This window comes from Micrasema longulum, unplaced genomic scaffold (genome assembly GCF_059751315.1).
Source record: "Micrasema longulum isolate JH-2025_06_02 unplaced genomic scaffold, ASM5975131v1 h1tg002586l, whole genome shotgun sequence".
NCBI classification, from domain to species: domain Eukaryota; kingdom Metazoa; phylum Arthropoda; class Insecta; order Trichoptera; family Brachycentridae; genus Micrasema; species Micrasema longulum.
In genome coordinates this window covers 84,326-110,269 of record NW_028279722.1, presented here as the reverse complement: position 1 = coordinate 110,269, position 25,944 = coordinate 84,326, and the positions used below count along the sequence as shown (strand labels likewise).

Genomic DNA, 25,944 nt, shown 5'->3' with positions numbered 1-25,944 from the left:
GTTCCTTAAATAATCATTTTCCCGGATGTGTCGTTTATATTTTCTAACACTGAATTAATTTCATAGAAAACACACAAAAATAGATCGCATCAATGGTTTCTCTGTCCACCATTTTATCGCATTAATCTCTACATTCTTCACATATTCTGTCTAAATGTTTGATGGCACTCGTAACAATGCACGGAACATTTGAGAGAGAGGGAGAATAACAGCTTGTAGTGACCGGCCGAAAATTTTCAGCCAAAACCGAAATCGAAACTTATTGAAATAACAGAAAGTTTTCAATCATTCAAAGATTATGCATGCTTCTGAAAATGAAGGTACAGGCAGCGGATCCTCTTCATCGGCGCTGACGGCAGTGACAAACTGTTAGTGACTGACCGAAGTTTCGGTTTCGGCCAGTTTCGGATTATAAAACGAGTTACTGGAGCAGTTTCGGTGTCGGTCCAAAATTGACTGAAACTTCGGCTCAGCTGAAACCTGTTGTCGGAATGTGTCGTATTACGTTCGGCTGTACTCGGGTGAAAAATTAGCACAATTAGAGATATTTGATTGTGCGTTCAAATAATTAGTTATTGTTTTGCCATTGTCTAACAAAAAAAATAAAAACTAGACTAATATTGTTATTTGTTGACTATAGTTAGTAGTTCTAAGATGTTTCATATCCATATTTTTGTAATTCCTTAATAGTTAATAAGAGCTCTTATGGCGTACATCTGGCCCGGTGATATGATTCTCGGGGCCCGGTTGTTTCTATTTTTATTACTAAAGTATGTATATAATGTGTGCATAAATAAAAAAAGAATAATAATTTTAAAAAACATGTATGTATAACTACGAAGCATAAAGCGCTAAAAATAAACAAATTTACTCATTACATTTATGCCTTTCATTTCATTATATATTTTATTTAATTCTCATTTTAACAACTCGTAAGGTTTAATTAAAACTCCTAATTTTGGGTGTTTTGAAGTGACTTCTAACATATTTCAAAAAGTTTCGGTTACGGTTTTAGCTGAAAATTTTCAGTCGGTCACTGCAAGCTGTTATTCAATAAGTGATGCTAAAGAAATGTAATTTGCAAAGCCAATTATGTACTAATAACTTATGGAAATACTCGTAAAACGACCGAAAAACAAATGTCCATGAAATTTTATTTCCAGTGCGACAAGTTTTTTTTTTTTTTTTTTCTTATATATATTTTTTATTATTTAAATAAATTTATTTACCCCTGAAACTTGTATCCTTTTTACAATTTTAACCTGCTAATGGTAATGCGGATTAGGAGAGTGTTATCTTTACCCTATTGTATCTCCTTGTGTATTTACCTCTTATTCCTGCATTCATAGTTTATTTAAAAAGGTCACCTTAAAAACGATGAATAGAGGTTTCACTGTATATGTAATCTTTTAATCTAATTCTTAACTTTGAAAATCAATGTACATTTCAACTAAACCATTGAAAACCCTGTTTTGTATACATTGTTTTAACTACATAATATCACATGCATTCTTTTTTCTCTTTTCAATTTTTCATACCTGATAATCTTTACAGATGGTAAGTCAAAAATTCTAATTATTTAACTAATGTGTAGCGTATAAAATTAATAATTTGTTTATTCAGATTTTTTACAAGTTTGCTGTTATACCAGATTTTTTATGACTTTACTGCAATACTACTACAATAATACTTTTGTGCAATATTTAATCAGATGCCATGTTAGTCATTATATTGCCAGGTTAATCCAAAAGTTGTAAATCTGCATTTCGGACATATTTTATACAGGAATTTTATTCGGAACTAATTTAAATTGGACCGAATAGGCTGTAGTCTTGAATTTGACTTGTCTAATTTCCCACCAATCATGTAAAATAGTACTATTTAAAGAAGAAGCGAGTAAATCAACATTGTATATTTGTCAATTTCTTACGTACTTATTCATACTTCATTTTCCAAAAAGAAAAATATGTAAAACTGAGATAAACATATTTTTTGCATGATTAATAGCTTATTTTGTAGGTACTATATGCTTGCATTGTGTAGCTAGGTATGAAAGTGTGTTTTATCTCTAAAAATGGTTGAAGAGGTAAACCTTTATAATATGTCACAATAAGAAATAATGACGTCACTTCCCAAGTCCCTAGTATTGCCGATTGCTGTCATAGATTAAAAATAATTCATAAACTGTAAATTGCTGTCTACAAATGGCAGGTTGGTGATGGCTGTGGGTTTACAATAGATTTGTATATATTCTCTCGATAGGTTTGTACAAATCTAAAAAATATGTGATGAAATACTTTAATATGAAATAAAACAGAATCAGAATGTAGAGCACGCAAAACACATCTGTCAGCGGCCTTCAAACGGTCGATTTGAACACGAAAATTTCAGTAAAACATATTGCAGAAATTATGTTCCTAAAAAAACTCATTCCATAAAAAAGGGTTTTGACTAAAATACTTTTAATATTTTAATTTTTAAAGCTATTGCTGAAGACATAATTTAACTCTGAACACCCTAAGTTCGTACCAACTCCGTTAACCCTAACCATTCGTTGATTCGACAAACAATTTTTAGGTGAATATTTATAATTAAAAACATATGTTTTTGGTATTTTTATTAGAAACACATGTAAAGCAAAGGTTATATTAATAAAAAAAATATTTATAAAAATTTAGTTAAAAACATGTTGTAAAAAATAAAATAAAAATTAGTCTTGCACTAATTTTTAGAACTTGCAGAACATAACTTTAAGTTTATATACTTATAAAAAACAAATCATGTAAAAAATCTTTTTCTTCTTTGGCGAACTAAAATTATAAGATTCTCACTACTCCGAAAAAACTGTAGAAACTACAAAAATCGACTATGTATTCATCACAAATTGCAGTGTTACATTTTGAGCAGTAAGTCTTCGTCATGCGCCTTTTTTATAGGAATAAAGACTAAATGTTTTTCTTTTCCTTATTATTAGTGTCTATGTATGTTGAGGATCATTGCTGGACTTTGACTAACCTAAACCACTTTTGATGGTTTAGGCTTGTTTTTTTTGGTGATCTCCGAATTTGTCCGTTTCACAATTTCTTCTCATATCTGATTAGTCATGAATTGGTTGAATAATAAAAATGAATCTACTCTTTGTAGTTTGAGCTGGTCCTCTGGCAACTTGTACAATATTTATTGCAGCTGCTCTGCCTGGAGTATGCACTTCACTCGTGGCCTTAACATGACAGTTCCAACTGTGGATATTTCTTTGTGATAGCGTCAAGATTCTTGAATTACCGGAGACATCTTCCGATAGTATAGGCTTCCAGCACATGATCCAGTAAACCAGATGAGAATCGTACTTGAGCATTCAGTTGGTTATCCTCGTTGTCGGACGGGTTGCGGTCGTCTTGAATATCACTTTGCACATCATCAACATCAACATTGTATTATTGTTCGTTGTCAGATGATTCCATCCTCTTTTAATAATAAATGCGACATATCATCATCAGACAGCAATCGTATTGAAGCCATAGCAAGAAAACTGCAGAAAGAGTACTGTGACTTGTTCCTTAAAAGTACACACAAACCCTAACCATTAGTCGAAATGACGAGTAGATTTGCAATATGTCGAAAAATTGTGTACTTACCCGTTGAACATAATTGTCTCCCTAAAGACCGTGGCAAGCACTGAGTTGACAAGCGACAATACGTTCATCGGCGTGCGGGGAAAAAAATTCAGCATATTTGCTATCTCGTATTCGTCGATGCGACCAAGGTTAGGTTTCTAGTGTTAAAAGAAATACCACATAATTTGTGTGATTTGAAATGTTTGTGTTTATTTTCAAAAACAAATATTTTAATTTCTTGCTTTGATAACTTTTCTGTGCAATCTATTTATCTTCAAATCATTAGAATTTTTTTATTTTAAAAATTCTAATGATTTTTAAAATGAAATAATTATATCTTTTTATGAATACCAATGTACCTAAGTCGTCAATTTTAAGTGGCATAATCTGTCGGTCAAAAAGTATTATGTTTTAGTCATATAAAACATTTAAATATATTTTTTTAAATATTTTTTTTTTAAATGATTGATTTTATCTAATGTTTATTTACTTTGAATGTCATTTTAAAGTGGCAAAATTTTATGATTTTTATTCTTTTCATACATTTTATCAGACGACAGTATTATAAAGCTGGTTCAATACAATTTAAATAGATTTATAATACCAGTTTTGAATTTCAAATCATGAAATCTCAAAATGATGATATTGCAGATTTGTGATTTTATCATTGAACCAACGATATTATTATACATTTATGTACGATTCATATGTTGTTAGAATCTTTCTCGAATCGATATATCCAAAGAAGGTTATTTGTTGCATCATTTAATTAATAACGAATATGCATTGCTTTCAGATTGTAATGGATGACTTACGTAAAGAGCATGAACTTAACACCAAGGGAGTTGCCTGTATTAATGGACTTAATGGATATGGAACAGTTTGTAGTGGCATGGCAGATAAACGTCTCCCTCTTTATGGCTATACTATTGAGACCATTAACATGCTTCTTTTACCAATGATTCAAAACAAGTAATAAACTTCTGCATTAAATAATAGCTTTTTTAGCTATCAATTTTGATAGATCATGTCAAGTATTAAAACAATACGTACAAGACAACATAAATAATATTTATCTTTAAAATGATCCTATTTCTTGTATTGTGTTTACTCTAATAAATTATTACTTTTATTAAATAAAGACCTATAATATTTCATGTAATGATTTTATTTTCTTGATATGCCATGTCAATTTAAATTTATGCTTAGTTTTAAACATTTATTTATAGGAAAGAAGCTCTTGGAAGTATGGGAAATGACATACCTTTGGCGTGCCTCTCACTATTTCAACCTCTTCCGTATGATTACTTCAAACAACTCTTTGCCCAAGTGACTAACCCTCCTATTGATCCTTTTAGGTAAGAACTCTATAAAAAAAAATCATTTAACCGTAATATCCGTTTACTGTAAAATATTTTATTTTTTATGTTCAAAGTTCATTAATTGAATTACTCTTATTAAATGACCCTTTACTTATCTACTCTGCTGTGCCAATCAATGTTTCCGCGTGTACAATAACATTTTAGAGAAATTGCTTTTATTTTAATGCAATTATCTTACGTTTGTGTTATGATTATATTTTTCGCGATCTGGCAACATAACGCGGCGACTTCGCGCATGTGGGGCAAAGTTGGGGATTTTTTTGACACAGTTTGATGTATTCAAATATGATTTGCTCCTTCTGGACTATTATTAATTCTATGTGTATAGCATTAATTGAGTTACATCAATATATGTCGTATTACAACTATATTTATAAAATATAAAGATAACTTTAAGGTATAGATAATAAAGATATGGGGTACAGTATTTTATGTTTTTTAGGGAAAAGGTGGTGATGTCTCTCATGTGCCCCATTGGTCCAGTTGGTAATCTGCTTCAACCATCAGCTCAGTTCGTGCATCGTCTTTTCCTGCCTCAGCCAATTCTCTCAATTCCCGATCTACAAGTCATCAAGCATACGAAACACAGAGGATGGAAGGTATGTTTTTACTTTGTGTGTAAAACTAAATTTAAAATGACTTAAATGAGCATTGTAATTATAAGTTAATCACCATTTTCTCATTAGTTAAATATGTATGTGTAAATTATTTTCTACTCATTTAGTATCTGTATTTTCCTGTTGTTGAAAAAATCGTCTTTTGGTTGTAGTGTCGTGTGTTGGATGGATCATACGATTACACCGAAGGGCCTAGTGGTTTGGAAACAGCTTTGGCTATTTTATGCATGCAAGCAGAGGAAGCTAGCCGTGCTGGCTATCAACTCATTGTACTATCTGATCGCAGGGCTGGCCCTGACAGGGTACCAGTTAGCTCTCTGCTAGCTCTAGGTTGGTAAACACAATTTTAAAATGTTTAGGCATAAATTAGTGGTCATTAGGCAAACATCTGATGTAAACTTGAAACTGCACAATGAGGAAGTTCAGTGCCATGGGAAATTGGAAATAAAGGTTTTTTTAAAACTTAATGATTTTCTTGCATGCGGTAAAAATTAGAGCATTTAATTGTACCGCAGTTTCCCGAAAATATATGAAAAAATATTAAAAATGAACTACATAAAATGACGTCACAAGTTCTTCTAAATCATATGTACTTACTGTAAACTAAATTTTATAATTTGTTTGTAACATTAATTTGTTAATACCATTGTTTTTTGCTTAAATTCTTTACAAGTTATTCACAATTTGCTTTTCAATTCTAACATTTTTCTTCTATCCATATTTATCTTTTTTTCTTTTTTGTTTATTTTTTAAATTATTACTTACTATGTTTGTACTTACCTGTATAATTTTTGTAAATGCCCCTTGGGCGTATCGTAAAATTAAATAAATAAATAAAAATAAATCAATCAAAGACAGAGCGTTGTGATAGATTTCCGGTTTCCGAGAAACCAGCCCTCCAATCGGAACAACTCACCGAAGAGAACTAGTGACGTCACGCAAAGTAATGAAAATATTAGAAAACTTTAAAAAATCACTGAACTTCCTCAATGTAAATTTAATTTTTACAAAATTTTGACATTTTGTTTTTTGTTAGCGAAAAAAAACTAACACTTGAGATTCTTCTTTTATCTTGGTTATTTATTATGTCATATCAAATTGTAAGACAAATCGTTTTTATTTGTAAATGATTTAAATTTCCAGGAGCTGTACATCATCATCTTATTGAGACCAGACAGCGAATGAAAGTTGGCTTGATATTGGAAACAGCTGAAGCCAGAGAGGTCCACCACATGTGTGTTCTACTAGGTAACCTATTATAGTTAAATCTGTTCTGTGTCAAAGTGGCTGAGGATTGCAGTTATGTGTGTGAAATAAATCCAGAACCCTGGACAAGTGTTTTCGTCTTGAAAATGAAAATCAAGTGGAGTTAAGTCCACCTCGTTGTGCGGCAGTTGGTGCGTTCGCCTACCACTCTCGAGGACCTGGATTCGATTCCTGGCAGGGTGGATATAAAGTATTGGTAAAGGTGAATCTCCTCTGCAAATTTTCCTTGTTCCTTGACTGGAACCTAATACCTTACCTTCCATGTAACAAAAATGATTTAGATACACTGCAATTAGAATGTCAATACAGTTTACTGTGCATCGCTGGACATAGATAGGAAAATTACGATGATGATAATTAAATTAAAAATTATTAGTGACTAATTTATTTTGTTGTTTTTATAAGGTTATGGAGCTGATGCCATTTGCCCGTACCTTGTTTTTGAGTTGGCACAATCTCTTCGGTCTGATGGAGTATTGGATCAATCCATAACCGATGATGAAATATACCAAGCTTACGCTAAAGCAACTGAGACAGGAATATCAAAGGTGAATATTTTTAGCATAGAAAACGCCATGAATTTTCAAGAAATTTGTCTTATTTTTTTATCCCAAGTCTGCTCCCTTGTTTGACCATTATTATAACGTCCTTTATATTAAATAAATATATGTCCATATTCATATAATTTTATTCTATTTAGGTGATGGCTAAAATGGGCATCAGCACATTGCAGTCTTACAAAGGTGCGCAGATATTTGAAGCCGTTGGGTTGAACGATGATGTCATCGAACGTTGCTTCAAAGGAACCCAATCTCGCATTGGTAATACATTAGTTTATTATGTTTCTTAATATTTAACAATACAAAATTTATTGATTATCTTCTGTTTTATAAAAAAAAAAACTCTAATATTTCTAAATATCTATTAAGAACTAAAAGTTTTCTCTATATCTTTTTGGGTGTTTAAATTATTTCTAATTATAATCATAAACTTACAGGTGGTGTTAATTTGGAAGTTCTTGCCAATGAAATATTGGAACGCCACAGTCTTGCTTATCGAGATAGGGCTGATTTAATTATTCTGAGGTAAGAAAAATAATCTTCCTATTTGTTTATTCATACATTACGTACTTAATTATCGATATATTCATTTAATATTACGTTTATCAAATAGGACACCAGGAATGTATCACTGGAGGGCCGGTGGTGAAAAGCACGTCAATGATCCCAACTCTATTGCAAATTTGCAAGAAGCTGTTTCTCTCAACAACTCCAGCGCTTATGACAAGTACAGGTAAAGAAAATGTTTACATATTCCATATTTATTATTTTGAATTATGTATTCTGTAGAAAAAATGTGTTCAAATTTTTTCATTATATTTCAGGGAAAGTTCAATGGAATCCATTCGTGACTGCACTCTTCGTGGTCAGTTGGAACTCGCTGTATTGGATCAAGCTATACCCATTAATGAAGTAGAACCCACTTCTGAGATTGTGAAAAGATTTGCCACAGGTACAAAATTATTTCATTAGCTTTCCTTCTCTTGGTTTTTTTGTATATTTTTTTTTATGTAACATGTATTTTGGCAATTTTAATTTAAAAATGTGAATATTTGGCAAGAGCATGCCATACCTACTAGGCATTCTGTTTCTTAGTTTTTTGTGTATATTTTTAACAATAAATAAAGATAAATACACAATATTTAATAATATTAAGTTCTTAAATAAGCTAAATAATGCACTGTTTTATTAACGAAAACTGTTAATTTTTATAGTGTGTAATTTTCAGTTTACGCGACAAAAATTCCCGTGTGCTGAGTGTGTGCATTTCATACGCTGCCATTACAATTACGGCAGCCTTTTTCTCATTTACATTTACACATTCTCAAGTATTATTGGTTTATTAGAAGTGTATTTATTTTAGCCCGGTTGATAGGCCATTACCGCATCCCTCAGTAGTAGTTCATAATAATTGGATATGTTTGTTAGTTTTGTTTTGCTCAGGCACGCTGCAAAAAAGGGAACCAACAATAAGGAAGTGGATAGTTATTGTTTTATTACACGCGCCTGAGAACTCTTATGATTGTTTTTTGTCAATGAGCGCCTATGTTTTCTTTAAAAATGAATTATTATTATTATATTGCATGCATATAAAATTGGTTAAATTAGTTGAGTACCTTCGAGCAAATTTAATAATTTCTGTGCTGTTTAAATGAGTAGCTTGCGAGTTTAAAGCGTAATTTTAAAATGGGACAACGATACGGACTACAAAATATGTAATATTTGAATGATTCTTTGATATTTTATTTGAGGGCGTGTATTTACTAACATAATGAGGAACTTCAGCCCTACGGGAAATTGGATACAAAAAATGTTTTCTTAGGCGGGGTAAAAATGAGAGCATTAAATTGTACTGCAAAGTTTCTTGAAAATGTACAGAAAAAATAATAAAAAATATTTTGATAAAAACGCACTACTTTAAATGACGTCACTGGTTCATGTGAATCAACCTATGATCTGAGAGCTATGGAAGATTTCCGGTCTGCTTGTCGCTTCTGGACCAATAGGAAAAACTGAATGAGAATAAGCGGAAATGAACCTCTGACGTCACACGCGGAGTTATTTCAGAAATACAAAACTTTAAAAAATCGTAGCGCCGATAATACGATATGTAAAAATTAAAAAAAAAATTTTTTGACTTAGTAGTAACAGTCTATTAACAAATAAAAAATTTGAAAAAAACCACTGAACTTCCTCATTACTATTTCATCATCCCCACTTAGTAGGGGACTGCATTACTTATTTACTAACCATAGCCTACCTATTTGAAATGTCACCGCAGTTTCTTGATATGCAGTCCTTTATTTTAAGACCAACTCTGTGGATGTTCCAATTTTGTATGAATTGTTTATGGGTGCTTTCCATTTAATTTATAGTAAACACTATAAACAAAAAAGTTTATAGTGTTTTCATGAACTTATTTTAGGCGCTATGTCGTTTGGTTCAATTTCCCTGGAAACTCATACTACTCTCGCCATTGCCATGAATCGAATTGGAGGAAAATCGAATACTGGAGAAGGTGGAGAGGATGCTGATCGTTATCTGAATCAGGTAAATTTAATACGATGGAAGAACTTCTAAAGAAGTTTATGAATGGACTGTTCTTCTGTGGTTAGATATTGTAGATTTTTTCAAATATTTGTTTTTTATAGGATCCGGAATTTAATAGAAGGTCCGCTATTAAACAAGTAGCTTCCGGTAGATTTGGTGTGACTGCATCGTACCTCGCTCATGCTGATGACTTACAAATCAAAATGGCTCAAGGTGCTAAGCCCGGAGAAGGCGGAGAATTACCAGGTAATGAATGCAATATTTCTATTGCTTTTTTTTAAAATCAAATAAATGCATTTCTACTTAATAAATTATCTTTACTTATTTAAAATATAAGAGATTTTTATCTTTTATTTTAATATTTTTATTTTAGGTTATAAAGTGACTCCTGACATTGCTGCTACACGTTGCTCTGTTCCCGGAGTGGGTCTCATTTCTCCCCCGCCTCATCATGATATTTACTCGATTGAAGATTTGGCAGAACTTATCTATGACTTGAAGTGTGCCAATCCCATAGCTCGAATTAGTGTCAAGCTTGTATCTGAAGTGGGAGTTGGTGTAGTAGCGTCTGGTGTTGCCAAGGTTAAAACTATTTTTCTGTGCATGTATTTAAAATTTAGTACGCTTCCGACATTATCTCCCATGAATTTTTCTCAATTTTCAAAACGCTGTCATATTGTATCAAAATGTGTTTTCGCAATAATTTATGTTCAGGAAAATTTACTTCCACTTTTTTAATATACAGGGAAAAGCTGAACATATTGTTATCTCTGGTCATGATGGAGGAACTGGCGCTAGTTCCTGGACTGGTATTAGGAGTGCAGGTTTACCTTGGGAGTTAGGTGTGGCTGAGACTCATCAAGTGTTAGTACTCAACAACTTGAGATCAAGGTTTGTACGAATAATAAAATATTTCAGGTTTTTTTACAATAGGAAAGCAGCTCAGCAACAATAATAAAATATTAAGTAAGAATACTCATAGGCAGGGCCGCGCAGGGGGGGCAGAGGGGGCAAATGCCCAGGGGCCCGGTACCTTAGGGAGCCCGGGCCAAAACCAAGAAAACATTTATTTATTTATTTATTAAATTTGCACACGCATTACTACTATGATAATAAAAATAGAAACAACCCGGCCCTAGAATCTTTTTGAAATATTAGAAGTTTTGAATCTCCTGCAGTTTTTTTTTCTTGTTATACTAGCGCTACGACAGCGTATTCATGAGGAAGTTCAGCCCTACAGAAAATTAGAAATAAAAAGAAATTCTTACGCGCAGTAAAAATTAAAGCATTAATTTGTGCAGTGAAGTTTCTTGAAAATGTATGAAAATAATAATTTTAATGATTTCAATAAAAATGAACTGCTTTGCATGACACCGCTAGTTCCTCGGAATCAACCAATGATAAGAGAGTTGTGATAAGTTTTCGGTTTACTGTAAGTCAACTGACGAATTAGCAGAACTCATTCAGATGAAGGAAAGAGAACTTGAGACGGCACACGCGAAGTAATTTAAAAAATACAAAACTTTAAGAAATCATAGCCCCCATAATACGATATATAAAAAATATTTTCAAAAATTTTGTCTAGTTTAATGGTCTTTTAACGAATAAAATAATTAAAAAAAACCACTGAACTTCCTTTAAAAAATTCTCAATATATAGTTCAAATTAGGGGGGGTAGACCCTGTACCCCTCGTTGCCCAGGGGCCCGAGAATCCTATCACCGTGCTTGCGGCGCATAGGTAATATTTTTGTTGCTAATAATTTGACAATAATGCACATTATTTATTTTAGGATCGTACTTCAAGCAGATGGCCAACTTCGCACTGGTTTTGATGTTGTCGTTGCTGCACTACTCGGAGCAGATGAGTTCGGTTTTAGTACAGCCCCTCTCATTGCCCTTGGTAATTTCCTTTTCTGAACAAATTGTAAATTTCTTCATTAGAACCTTAAAAAATTAATTTTAGAATATCATTAATTTGAAAGGAAATATTTTGAATCAACAAAAAAAAATACGGACCTTGTTTGTTGTAAATTTATATCTCAATTACAGGATGTACAATGATGCGTAAATGTCACCTGAACACATGTCCTGTTGGTATTGCTACTCAGGATCCTGTCCTCAGGAAGAAATTTGCAGGAAAACCAGAACATGTTGTCAATTTCTTATTCATGCTAGCGGAAGAGGTAATTAATTCAATCCACTTTGTAAATTTTTACAGTTAAATGTACACTTATTTGCATAAGTTCACGTATATCTTTTTTGTCAGGTGCGTATGCACATGGCAGCTATGGGTGTCAGGAAGTTCCAAGACCTAATTGGGCGCACAGATCTTCTCAAAGTGAGGGAAAATAACTCCAATCCTAAAGCAAGAATGTTAAACCTTGGTCTTATCCTCAAGAATGCCCTTCATATGAGGCCCGGAGTAAACATTGTCGGAGGATCAGAGTCCCAGGTAAATTTTGGCATTTACAAAAATAATTATTTCCATTTATGTTTTTCCTAAACCAAGTTTAACAAATACTAGTAAAGAATTGCTTTTTGAGTGGGCCAGAATTAATTTGGGTATTTGTTATTGGTTGTTTTTCACTATGTAAATGAAAAGTGGGGAGCTAACATTAGTTTTTTGTTCTTATTTACAGGATTTCCAACTGGAAAAAAGGCTTGACAATCAGCTTATTGAGCAGTGTCGAGGCATCCTTGATGGTACTAAAAAGTTGGTAGAAATCAAAATGCTGATTCACAACGAAGCCAGAGCATTTGCTTCTACTCTATCCTACCATCTCGCATTGTAAGCTACTCTAGCAAATAAATATCTGTATCAGTTTATTGTATGGAGATTTAAGTTCCTAAAATCTGAAATTCATTTTTAGAAAATACGGAGAGCCAGGCTTACCCGATGGAACTAAGATCAACATTGCCCTTCAAGGCTCTGCTGGCCAAAGCTTCTGTGCATTCCTTGTCAAAGGAGTTACCATTACTCTAGAAGGAGATGCTAATGATTATGTTGGTAAGGAACCACTGAAATATCAATGAAAATTTTATTACATAATATATTCTTCCAGCAGTGCTTCAGTTCATTAAATTTTTTTTTTAGGAAAGGGACTTTCTGGTGGCACCATCATAATTTATCCTCCGAAAACATCGCCTTTTGAATCTCATTTGAATGTTATTGTGGGAAATGTTTGCTTGTATGGTGCGACAACTGGGAATGCTTATTTCAGGTATCATGATTTTCTTGAAATTATTTTTCATTCTTAAAATGCATCCAATTATGTTATATCTCATCTCGAGCTAAAATCTCAAATCTAAAACCATGATAAATGTTGACTTACAGGGGAATAGCTTCTGAACGTTTCTGCGTCCGCAACTCTGGGTGTGTTGCAGTTGTAGAGGGCGTAGGTGATCACGGTTGTGAATATATGACTGGGGGTGTTGTCCTGATTCTTGGTCTCACTGGAAGGAACTTTGCTGCCGGCATGAGTGGTAAATAAATTATCGCCAATTATCACAATGATACTTGATACTGTTTTGTGTAACGAGAACTTACTGTATTTAAAATTATCATTTTAGGTGGTATTGCCTATGTGTTGGATGTGGATGGTTCATTCAATTCAAAATGTAATAAGGAGATGGTTCACCTTTATCCATTAGACATAAAAGAGGATATGGATTATGTCAAACAACTGTTAGAGGACTTTGTTAAATACACTGGGTAATGAAATATTTTCCAAATTAGTAAAAGTATTGAAAATTATACCAATTTGATGAATTTAAATCTGTATTTAAGGTCCATTATTGCTTCTGATCTTTTGTCAACTTGGCCGGCGCCTGCTAAAAACTTCATCAAAGTGTTCCCAATCGAGTATCAGCGGGCCCTTAAACAAATGGCTTTGCAACCTGTCCCGGCAGTCCAAAACAATGTGCATCCAATTACGATGCCATCAGCACCTATTCAGGATATCGAGGAATCCGTCAAGGACTTGTCTATTGAGAAAAAACGGCTGGAAAAAATTCTTGACAAAACACGGTAATAATACTCCAATTAATTTCTTATTTTGTATTATACTTGCTTACCGACATATATAAAATGAATATTTCTTTTCAGTGGCTTCATTAAGTATCCTCGTGAAACAGTGGTATACAGAGCTGCCGAAAAGAGACTAAAGGACTGGGATGAGGTGTATGACAAGCCTCATGTGAGGCGAGGGCTGAAAGTTCAAGCTGCTCGCTGTATGGACTGTGGAGTACCATTCTGTCAGTCTTCTCATGGATGTCCTCTTGGCAACATTATCCCCAAGTGGAATGACCTAATTTTCCAAGGAAACTGGAAGGAAGCGCTTAAGCAGTTGCTTCAAACCAACAATTTCCCAGGTATTAAATGTTTAAAATAACACAAAATAAAACAATTTATCTCTTATACTAAAATTATGTCACCTTCATTTGATTTGTCATGAAAGTGAGAAGAAATCGAAAATGTTGAATAATCTTCACAAATACCACTTGAGTTTACTTTTGATCTAAACAAAAATTTTGATTGAAGTTTTTTTTACCATAAATTAATTAGTAAATAGACACAATTTATCTCTGGCTTAGTTGATTACGAATACCAACATGATTCACATATTTACTCACATCCATAAATGTGGTTATTGTATTTTCAACAATAAATTTTAGAATTTACTGGCAGAGTTTGCCCCGCACCCTGTGAAGGAGCCTGTGTCCTGGGAATCTCTGAACCACCTGTCACTATCAAGAATATCGAATGTGCTATCATTGATAATGCGTTCGAAAATGGATGGATTCTCCCTGAGGTGAGTGATTCTTACTTAAAAAGATTTAATATTTTTAGAAACCGGTTTTTATATTATAAGCTTGTAATTATGCAATATATACAATATTATACAATGTAATATATTTTAGATTCCCACTAATCGTAATGGAAAGACTGTGGGTATTGTCGGTTCTGGTCCCGCCGGAATGGCTTGTGCACATCAACTAAACAAAGTAAGTTCTGTAAATTGCTTTGTAAAATATGTCATTATCATTATGCCCATATCCGCACCTAATGGTGCATAGGGCAATGCAACTACACATCAACAATAGCTCGATCATAATTATATTCATTTTTTTAAAGTTGAAAATTATGTACGTCGCTTTTGTTATATTCAAGGTGTTATCGAATATTGATATAATATGTAGCATGAAATTGTATTGAGTAGACTTTAACTTCGTTCCACTGAAGATAACAATAATAAAAATAAAAACAAAATCAGGATTAATAAAATGACATGATGAAATATCAGATTATGAAAATAGTTATTCATGTTTGTCACAACTATCATTATTATATTTTTTGTTTTTTTTTGTGTATCTTATCACTATCATTTTTTTCCAATGAATCAAATCATATTCCTTAAAGATACCCGTCACAAAACTATGAGGAAAATAAATAAAAGCTTTTTAAAAAAAAGGATCCGAGTTACACAATCAAAAGTCGATTATTTTTGTTACATAAATGTAAAATGATCGGTCTTAAGCTTTGGGCGTAAAAACAACTTTTTAAATAAATATTTAATTTTAACCATGTCAGGAATCGAACCCCAGACCTCTTGGGTAGGCAAATGCGCCAACCATTAGACCACGAGACAAATAAAATATGAGTATTCAAAATAAAAACTTTGCGCAATTTTAGAAGTCATTGAATCTTACAATATTTTATTTATTATGGAAATCATAGTCTTTTTTGTAAATACAAGGTACAAGAGAACAATTAAAAAAAGTAAGACCAATTACAAATTTCACATTAATTTATTATGAATACAGACGGAGAGGGGAAAAAAAGAAATATAAAAAAATCATAAAACGTACATAAAATGGAAGAGACATTGTATAGTTCCAACTCTAATTTCCTCCCCTCTCTCTCTGCTTCCATGAACATTTATATTTCTTAGTAAAAATTCACATTAATTAGATATTGCATTTACTATAACTGTTATGCTGGTTTTTTGTTTACTTCTAAATTAATATACATAATAATGGAATAAGATTTCTATAAAGTTACATATTGCAAAATAATTGGATACTATATATTACAATACAGCGTAACTATCAATTGTTTTTTTTTTAGCAGGGGATCCCACTTAAGATTTTACCAATAATGTATTACTGAAGATTTTAATCAACCAAAAATACGCTGGAGTATTGTAAAAACGATCATTATTTAGAGTAAAAACAGCAATAATTCAAAACTAATGACTCTTAGTCCCTATGGCAAATTTGTTTTAGCAAAACATTTTTGTAAAAAAAACAGGTTACGTGGTATTGCAGAAGATTTATTGTATTTTGTTTTTTTTTTTTAATGTATGCTAAACAAGTGGTTTTTTGATCGAGCGATTTGATGTTATTTCTCTTATCAAAAACCCAAATCACGTATCGTAATTCGTATGCTATATAAGTCTTTATAAAATAATATGTTGTTTAACCTGTTAACACATTAATATATTATTTAAAACTTGTTCGATTTTTATTTTTAATTATAGGCTGGATATTTGGTAACAGTCTTCGAGCGCAATGATAGTGTTGGTGGACTGCTGCAGTACGGAATACCTTCCATGAAACTTTCCAAGGAAGTTGTGGGTCGTCGTGTGGAACTGATGAAACAGGAAGGAATTGTTTTCAAGACCAATATTAACGTTGGAAAAGATATTTCAGCTAAAGAATTGGCCAATGAGTAAGGACTGTGTTATGTCATGCTTTGTATCATAAAATCTAAACAATATTATAATTTGTCGTACAATTAACTGCAATTCGCAACCTAAAATTTAATCATATTTTTAAATAACACAATTTCAGTAATAATTTTGAGAGAATAGGGAAATATCACTGTTGAGTAAAAATATTTTTTTTTTCTACTTATTAGAAGCATAAAAGATATTTTCAAAATTATAATTTTGCATTCCCACAAAAACGGTCCATTGCATTGGCCACGCCCTTAATATGTCACGATTCATGTAAATTTTGAACTTTGTGACCTTTTAAATTAAAATAGAACATCATCACGAATCTTGACGTCTCAATTATCAAGGCCAAACATGTCGCGTTTTTATTGGGACATATTTTTTAATCATTTCATTTTTAAAGTTATGTATGAAAACATATCTCCACAATGTCCATATTGATTTTGAAATTTATAATATTTTTCTAAATCCATTTTACATAATTTTATCAGTATTTGTAGTACAAACAAACAAACAAACCATCACGCCGTTTCCCCGTAAGGGTAGGCAGAGAGGATAGAACGCCACAACACTCTATCTTTGCATACAGATCTCGCTTCCTCTACATTCATACATCTTCTCATGCACGCGCGCCGATTATTCCGACTTTTGACATGTCCATCTTTAAGTATTTGTTGGATTTGGTCATGCCATGTCTTTCTCGGTCTTCCTCTATTTCTGCATCCATCAACATTCGCATTGTAAATATTCTTAGCCGTTCTCTCGCTGTCCATTCGTTCTACATGTCCAAACCAGCGCAGAGCTCCTTTCTTGATTTTGTCGATAATGCTTGTCTCAGCCTTACATAATGTACGGATCTCAACATTTGTGCATCTATCGTACATAGTTTTACCACACATTCGCCTGAGAGATCGCATTTCGACAGCATTCAGCTTACTTTCATCCCTGTTTTTCCAAGTCCATACTTCGCTCCCATACATCAGGTAGTATGTGATATTAAATTCTCTATTAACAACCAGTCAATCTCAGAATACAATCAGAATAAGCTTGCCGACTCTAATCAAAATAATTATATAAAAAAATATTAGATGTACATATATTAGTTCTTTTTTTAACAATGCAAGTTTGGTTGTCAAAACATTATAAATATTGGATGTCTGGTTAGGCGCTATAATGTGACATTAATTGTAACCCTTCTAGATATTCCGCCATTGTTCTTTGCCTCGGAGCTACATGGCCTCGAGATCTGCCACTCAAAGGAAGACAACTAAGTGGAATTTACTTTGCAATGGAATTTTTAGAGGATTGGCAGAAGAGGCAAAAGGGGCGCCCTAGCACCAACCCAATACTCAGTGCTAAAGATAAACACGTACTTGTTATTGGTGGAGGAGATACAGGGTATTATATTTTATTATTTTAGCTGATAAAAATGTAGGGTTATTTATTACGAAATATTTTTTTGGCTAAAAATCACCTCAAGGAATCTGTAATGTTGATACCTACATGTTTTGTTAACTGTTATTTCTCATAGAAAGAGAATAATTTTATAATTCGTACTAGGTTATGTAATACAATAACATAAATATCAATTTGACTTACTTCAGAAATATATTTTCCCTTATGATTTTTTTCCTAGTTCTACATATATTTGAATATTTTAGGTGTGATTGCATCGCTACTTCCCTTCGCCAGGGAGCAAAGACAATAACAACATTTGAGATATTACCAGAGCCAAAGGCTAAAAGAGGTCAAGATAATCCTTGGCCACAGTGGCCACGAACCTTCCGGTAAATATCTATGGATCTGCACTACTAATATGAATTTGAATTTGACATTCTATTTAAGTTCAAACTGCACTACGGTGTCGCTGCACTTCAGCGGTCTTGCCGCCAAGTGCCGCTCTAGTACGGTTTGGCCTTTACTGTTTTATCTATTATTTTTTATGGTTATTGGATATTATAACAAATCTTACACAGCTCATGATGTAATAACTTTTTTTTAGAGTCGAATATGGCCATGAAGAAGTTCGTGTTAAATTTGGTAATGATCCCAGAAAGTATTCCACACTTACCAAAGAATTCCTGGATGACGGTAATGAAATATTTTTTATAAAATTATTGTAAATATCAATTGCAAAATTTACATGGTCTACAGCTAATAACTAATTTAAATTATGTACATACACATTTCAATGAAGTATCCAATAAGTTAGAAGTATTTAGGAACACTTATGATGACTATTAAAAGTTTCCCTTCTACATTAAATTTTTTAAAATTATAATGCGATAATATTATGAAAAATTTAATTTGTTTGTTAATTCACTTCAAAAATATTCAAAATTTCCTAATAATGAGGTAGACATATTGCCAATATACGCAATCACTAAACAGCTGTTTAAATAAAAAATAAATAAATATAAAAAAGTATCCACAAATTGACGATATTAAATTTTCTGTTTTCATTAAAACAGTTATTTTCTCATTATCTCTGAACTTGTAATTTGGAGATGTTGGACAAATGAACTGGACGATCGATATTCTTGGCATTACATATAAAATGTTTGATTTCCATAGGTGCCGGAAATGTGTGTGGCGTAAGTGCAGTGGAAGTGGAGTGGACACGGGGTGCTGGAGGACGCTGGGAGATGAAGGAACTCGATGGAACTCAGAAAGTGTATAAGGCCGACCTCGTGCTGCTGGCCATGGGATTCCTCGGTCCTGAGAGATATATCGCTACTGAACTGGGTAAGTCAGAAGTTGTCTAATAAAATAACTGAATATCTATTCATAAGCCGATGATGAGCTGCTGAATTACCCTGATTTTCTTTTAATTAAATTTGTAAGTCAACAACAAAATATTTATATTACAAATTTTTGCAGTTTTGATGATGGCCTGATTCAAATAATAAAAGGTTTTTTTTAATGTTATTTGTATAAATTTTATTGTAAATCTTGATCTTGAAATATTTTGATCAAATGCCATTTTGTTGAAGTATTATTTAACTCTAAATTTGTTGCAACAGAGGGAAAACATTTTTGAGAAGGGAATATGGAAGTCTAGGCATTTACAGGGCTTATGACCTGTCGTTGACTAGTTTGTGGCCACTTTGTTAATAAAACGCCTTTATGTGACAGTTAAAAGTGGTAAATTAATTTTTCAGATTTGCCATTGGATAGTCGAAGCAACATCGAAACACTGAAACCCAATATTTACTCCACTGAAATCAACAATGTGTTTGCTGCTGGAGGTAATTTTAATGTTACATAATTTTCGATGCTAATTTAATCCAATAGGTGTGCCAATCTAAAAACGCTGATATGTTGTCTTCCTACAGTACTGATATTTATTCCGACACTTAGTATTTTTTTTTAATTTCACATCCATTCATCATTCTAACTTTATTTTCACGTACATTTTATATTCTATTCAAAGTCGTGTTTTTAATAATCATTTCCATATAATTCCAAAGGATCATTTATCAAAAAATCATTAAAAATAAATTTTATAGGAAAACTTTTAATATATGAAGAAAAAAAAAAATAGACAAAATTACAAACACACTGAAGTCAATGCAAAACAATTAGTTTCATTGAATATCCTTTGTTTTTTAGAACCGCTTCGAGTTGTCAAGGCACCAAGTGCACCAGGCATCGCAAATCTTTAGGTGTCATAACACGGAACCAGGCCAGGATGATGGCTTTGATCAGCTCTTTCTTGTTGCTTAGATTTTTTCGAAATACCATCACTATCAGCCTTGACCATAGATTTTCTATCAGATATAAATTAGCCTCAATTATAGCTATCCGTCTAGCTATACTTAGCCTAGGCCTAGCTGCAAATTCTGCTCACATTTTGTTCTGTTCCTTAGACTTTCTTCAGTGTAACCCGTATGCATAGTTTCCTTACACCTAATTTTATTGCTCCACCGATCAAAATCTTCTCAATTTTGTCATAGGCGTAACGTTTTTCACAATGGGCAATGGTTTTTTTTCCTCTTCCTAGGTGACCAATCAACACATTTTAGGTATTCGGAGTCATTTTAGTTGTTTCACAATTTTATTCGCTTTCCTCACAAGGCCTCCCTTATTAAAACACAATGCCAGACTAAAACAATGATACAACTATTTTTAAAGATCGCCAATGTCTTCCTGATCGATTATTAGAATGAACATACACGTCCTGTGATTAACTGATTTAAATTACGTGACTTTTCGTGTTGGTAGGAACAAAAATTTCAACCCGAAAATTGGTTGATTTGTTTAACATGTAGTTTATTATTTTTTTTAAATATATTTCAAAACCTTTACAAAACAAATCATGTGAAAATATTATGTACAAACATTGTTAGTGACAATGAAATATTATAGTATGAATTTAGTGTAGGAGAATATGCATTTTCTGCGCAAACATAAAATAGAGCAAATTTTTATTAATTAATTCATTCTTTTTACTGTACACACTGTGTTATCCTTCAACCTTTCCTTATAATATGATACGAACTCTTTTGTAGCTTTAGCTTTCTTTTCTTAATTATATTTACTAGTTACAATTCAATAGTAACACATTATTAAATTTGCAAATATTTATCTGGACCTGTTAAAATGAACCCCTATTTTATTCTAATTTAGTGAGACAGTTCCTCTTTCCTCTCTCCATTATGCTTGTGAAATACCATTATAACTTAAAGTATCTCTATTTCATAAATATTTACCATCCGAACAAGATTTATATTTACTATCTGATCAAAAGAATAAATACAGCATGCAAGATTATTAAATAAAATATATTAGTGTAGGATGAAAAGTACCGTTAATCGCTTAACTGAAAAAGAACTAAGTTATAATTTTAGTTATCACAGTTTTTGACAGTCGACGTGCGTTTAAATATGCTCAAACCATTACAACTCTATCATGTGGCGGCATATTTAACTCAAAAACCACATATTTCGAGTTGAAACTACATTCAGAAAATAACCTTCTACTAATAAATAATAAACTACTTTTACATAATACCTTACCCCCCCCCCCGCATCTACTTAATTTTCTCAGCCTTTTAAATTTGTGCAAACTATTTTAAAACAGTACTAGTCTGATGATGTCGCTAGAGCGATGAAACCGGTTATTGGTAAAGCTAACTAAGTGGATTTAAGTGTCAAAAGTTTATTAAAAATTAAATTTTTCAATTTCAATGAACTCCCACCGGGAAATTTTGCTAACTGGTTTGAATGTTTTTAATAAACGAGTATTTCTTGCGTAGATTGCAGACGAGGGCAGTCTCTGGTGGTGTGGGCCATTAGCGAAGGGCGCCAAGCAGCTCGAGCGGTGGACAGTTTCCTGTCAGGAGAGCACTCCAACCTTCCGGTTCCCGGAGGAGTAGTAGCCGGACTATAATGCGCTGCACTTTATCATGATTTAGGTTCAACGCTTCTAGATTAAATGTGTACAAATATTTTGGAGATATCTATATTAAATTTATGTTACTAGTCATCTCCAATGTAGTAATTTACCAAAATGCTATGGTATTAATGCTAAGTATTAATTGGATTACATTCAAGAGAGATTATTGAGTTATTATTTTGGTTTACTATATTGTGACAGTAATTCCTATAGAATACATTTTTTAGACATTTAACTTGTGTTGAACACCGCAATCTTTTGCTGTTCAAGTATTTCTTGTATGTATTTATATTTACATAAAAATTAATTTTATTTTTTGATTATTTAATTTTTTGACAGATTCTGACTTGCGTTTCAGCTGTAATTTAATACATAAAAAATCTCAAATTATTTTACAAAAAAATCAATAATAAAAAAATGACTAAAGTGATTTATTATGACATTACTCGAAGATTTTCAATCTGTATCTGTGAAGTATGTTTTGTTGATGTCATTCCATTATTCATCTCGAGATGGGCAAAAGTTTGAGTGCTTTTGTTCGTTACTGTGGGGTTTTATAACATTCCTACTCAGCATTGTGCCAGTACAGTCTTCATTATCATCGCTCACATATCATTTACTCAGTTGCTCGATAAACACATTACTTACAAAATCGTGTCGTTACTAAATTATATTTGATAATTAAATAATCGAGTTTAGCAACCCTGACAATATTTTTGGTTGTGTATGTTTCTTCACATACACAAACCATATTAGACCTAAATATATGAGTGAAAGTATGAATTTGTGTAACTAAATACTTGGATGTTTACTGCTCCGGTGAAGACGAGTTAAAATCTCAATTGCCATTTGTGTAGTTTACCTAAAAGTAGTGTGCGCTTTTAGTAGAATTTAAAAAAATGTTATTGTTGTGGCTTCTTACAAATTATATGAACTTGTTAAATGTTGAAATTCTACTTCACGTGTAATAAAATATTTATGTATGCAAACTTTAAACAAAATAATTGTATGAACGGTTAATGTCTATCTAGTTCATTGACGGTTTCCTGAATATTCTAATATTCACGCAAATCCTTATCAGTTTAAAATATTCCATGCTCTGGAGTAGCATAGATCCTCCTAAGATTTCATTTTGATTTTGTATAGGCCCAAATTTATAGAAGGTATAATATCAATATTTTAGAATTTTCTGTACAAATAGATACTTTTAAAACAAATTGAAAACCAGTACCTGTATTTTTATCAGACACTTTGATTTTAACGTGACTTTTTTGAAGTTTACTGTCAATGAACTCAATTATTATGCATGCACTGTTAAAATTAAGGTTCTGAGAATCTTCGCTTCAATGTTATTGACAAGTTATATATAAGATATTTATCAAGTGCCAATAAAAAGTCCTCTTCTTCTTGATTTAAAAATCTTATTAAATGTTTAAAAATGTGTATCGTATTTTATTACAAATAGAGCTTTTTGAAAGGATTAAGATTCCTTTAAATTATGATAATATTTTTTTATCGCTAAGCTATTACTTTCATTCGGATTTTATTTATAAATAAATGATCTGACTGATGAAAGTCATCAATTCTGGATTTTGTTCTATTGAACAATTTTTTTTAGTTGTTGTATCTTTTAAACTATTTGAAACTTGACCTGTATATTTTTTATCAAACCATAATTATCTCAGTTAATTTCAGCAATTGGAAATAGATTTTTTTTTATAATTTTCTGGAAATTATGTCTTTAAATTATAATCTGTGAATGGTTTTATTTACTTTTGTAGCACAATTAATTTTAAACATCGAAACTATTCAAATTCCACAAGAAGATTTTGTATGAGGCACAGGTGCATAAAGATATGTATCGATTAGGTTAGGTTAGGTTCATGCATGAGAATTTATGTATGTTAAATTTTAAATGTGATTTTCACATTGTTACACAATAAAACTTGTGCAATTTACATATATGTACAAGAAAATAAAACTTTCAAATGGTAGGTAAAGTTTAAAAATCTGATTTATTATGTTTTCCTGGGTATTCAAATTTACTACACACATATAAGAATTATTTTGAGATTGTGATCATGTATCATAAGAATTATTTTATTGGTTGATTATTTATCCTAACACACCATTTCTTGTTCAGTATGTATATCCACATACTTATTGTGTAGCAATGTATATATCCAAAGACAATTATTGTTGACAATAAACATCGAGAGATGTGTTAAAATTTGAATAGTTTATAGTGTGGATCTTACAGTACATATTTATTGTATTTTCAAATGTCAAAGGCATTAGTGTCTATTAATGGTAACAATAAATGATGCATTCAAAATTTGTGTTTTTATTTAAAACTAGCGGACCTGACAGATGTTGTCCTGCCTGAACATTGGCTTGCCTGCTATTAGCTGGTCGAACGAACGTTTGTTCGTAAATACACGTTATTTATTTTGGACTTTTTTTAGCTATTTATATATTCGTAAGAAAGGTTTGTTTTTCGTTTTATCTCCTCATGTGATTGGCTAAGAAACCTCGTCGTGTTCAAATTAAAATCATTCAAAAATTACTACTCTTAGTGCCATAATCCATGAAGAAAATACAGGAATACGTGTTAGTGAAGAAAAGTCAGACCGCATTTTACCCTGAGCATTCTAAAATTTTCAACACACTCAACTCATGCTCAACGCGAATTTAGTCATTCATTAACCACCAGCCGGGTTTTGACGTGACCTCGAAATTTAATTCGAATCCAAAAAAAAAGAAAGAACTATGGACCAGATCTTGTCTTGGGTAGTAATTTTTTTTTTTTGGTCCTAGCTTTAATTTTATTGATTGGTATTTTATTACATTTGTACTTGTATTTGGTATATATAATGTGTTTACCATTGTTGGAATAGACTGTATATGTCCGTCAATAAATAAATAATAATACAAGAAAAATTACTGTGTCGTGAAAGCGTGCAACAACTGTTCGGAAAAATACTTTTCATTGATATGTAGGTACTTAGGTACTCGTTTATAGTTGAATTCTAAAACATAAAATAATTCATTTTCAAATATAGAATTATTTTTGCTAATGTCAAACTCTGCGCTACTTACCAACAGTGGTTCATTTTGTGTAAGAATCCCTTTTCCAAAAATGTATCAAATGTCAGCTCAAATTATTTAAGCATTACTAAAAATCCATTAAAAATAAGTTTATATGTAGAAATCTAGAAATCGTAAGGAAATAATCAATTCTGTATCCAATAAAAATAATTGATGTTTGTAAACGTTAAAATACAAACTTTTTTAATACAAAAAAAAACAGCACTCTCCGAATTTTTTGGAATATGCATTTTAGTCGAATGCAACCCTGGGAGTTCGATGAAAAACACATATTCGCTTCTAACTTTTTTCTGATTAACATATTGAAGATATTATTATTTACAAACCTCATTCACGTAAATTAGATTATTTTGCAAAAAATCTCATGTAAATTGGTCTAGTAGTTATTGAGTCTATAAAGGACAAACATACATACATTCATTTTTACATATACAGAATAGATAATATTTAATTATATGTGGTTGCGAATGATGTGGGTATGTATTGTTAAAATATTGTCGCACTTCGACATCCTTTTTACTCACAACAACTGTTCACTTCCTACCCAGTATCCTTTGATCATCCGCCACAATAAGACCTTGTGTAGTGAATCGCGCGTTTATTTTGTTGAACGTGCGCCGCATCATAAACTTTGTTTCCACTAACCACCAGTGTTCAGCTCCAGATCGGGAGCCTGTCCTAGTGTTGGTGCCTCTCGCAATAGACTAGTCAG

General features: G+C 32.0%; 1 protein-coding gene across 1 annotated transcript in view; it reads left to right on the top strand.

Moving 5' to 3' along the window:
- LOC148271915 (uncharacterized) overlaps positions 1–24,459 on the top strand; it is a 29,996-nt gene extending 5,537 nt beyond the window's left edge. Inside the window, exons 9-41 of the mRNA XM_088240758.1 lie at positions 4,411–4,586; positions 4,844–4,972; positions 5,439–5,595; positions 5,766–5,943; positions 6,757–6,861; positions 7,285–7,427; positions 7,580–7,700; positions 7,877–7,964; positions 8,053–8,172; positions 8,264–8,391; positions 9,865–9,989; positions 10,091–10,235; positions 10,363–10,571; positions 10,735–10,880; positions 11,781–11,890; positions 12,040–12,173; positions 12,257–12,442; positions 12,630–12,778; positions 12,861–12,997; positions 13,085–13,211; positions 13,325–13,473; positions 13,561–13,702; positions 13,778–14,017; positions 14,096–14,361; positions 14,665–14,801; positions 14,911–14,994; positions 16,530–16,720; positions 17,928–18,125; positions 18,389–18,514; positions 18,730–18,818; positions 19,302–19,472; positions 19,889–19,975; positions 21,985–24,459. Coding sequence (XP_088096884.1) covers positions 4,411–4,586; positions 4,844–4,972; positions 5,439–5,595; positions 5,766–5,943; positions 6,757–6,861; positions 7,285–7,427; positions 7,580–7,700; positions 7,877–7,964; positions 8,053–8,172; positions 8,264–8,391; positions 9,865–9,989; positions 10,091–10,235; positions 10,363–10,571; positions 10,735–10,880; positions 11,781–11,890; positions 12,040–12,173; positions 12,257–12,442; positions 12,630–12,778; positions 12,861–12,997; positions 13,085–13,211; positions 13,325–13,473; positions 13,561–13,702; positions 13,778–14,017; positions 14,096–14,361; positions 14,665–14,801; positions 14,911–14,994; positions 16,530–16,720; positions 17,928–18,125; positions 18,389–18,514; positions 18,730–18,818; positions 19,302–19,472; positions 19,889–19,975; positions 21,985–22,118 — 4,827 coding nt within the window. The 3' untranslated portion in view covers positions 22,119–24,459. The remainder of the gene's footprint in view (positions 1–4,410; positions 4,587–4,843; positions 4,973–5,438; positions 5,596–5,765; positions 5,944–6,756; positions 6,862–7,284; positions 7,428–7,579; positions 7,701–7,876; positions 7,965–8,052; positions 8,173–8,263; positions 8,392–9,864; positions 9,990–10,090; positions 10,236–10,362; positions 10,572–10,734; positions 10,881–11,780; positions 11,891–12,039; positions 12,174–12,256; positions 12,443–12,629; positions 12,779–12,860; positions 12,998–13,084; positions 13,212–13,324; positions 13,474–13,560; positions 13,703–13,777; positions 14,018–14,095; positions 14,362–14,664; positions 14,802–14,910; positions 14,995–16,529; positions 16,721–17,927; positions 18,126–18,388; positions 18,515–18,729; positions 18,819–19,301; positions 19,473–19,888; positions 19,976–21,984) is intronic.
- The last annotated feature ends 1,485 nt before the right edge of the window (positions 24,460–25,944 follow it).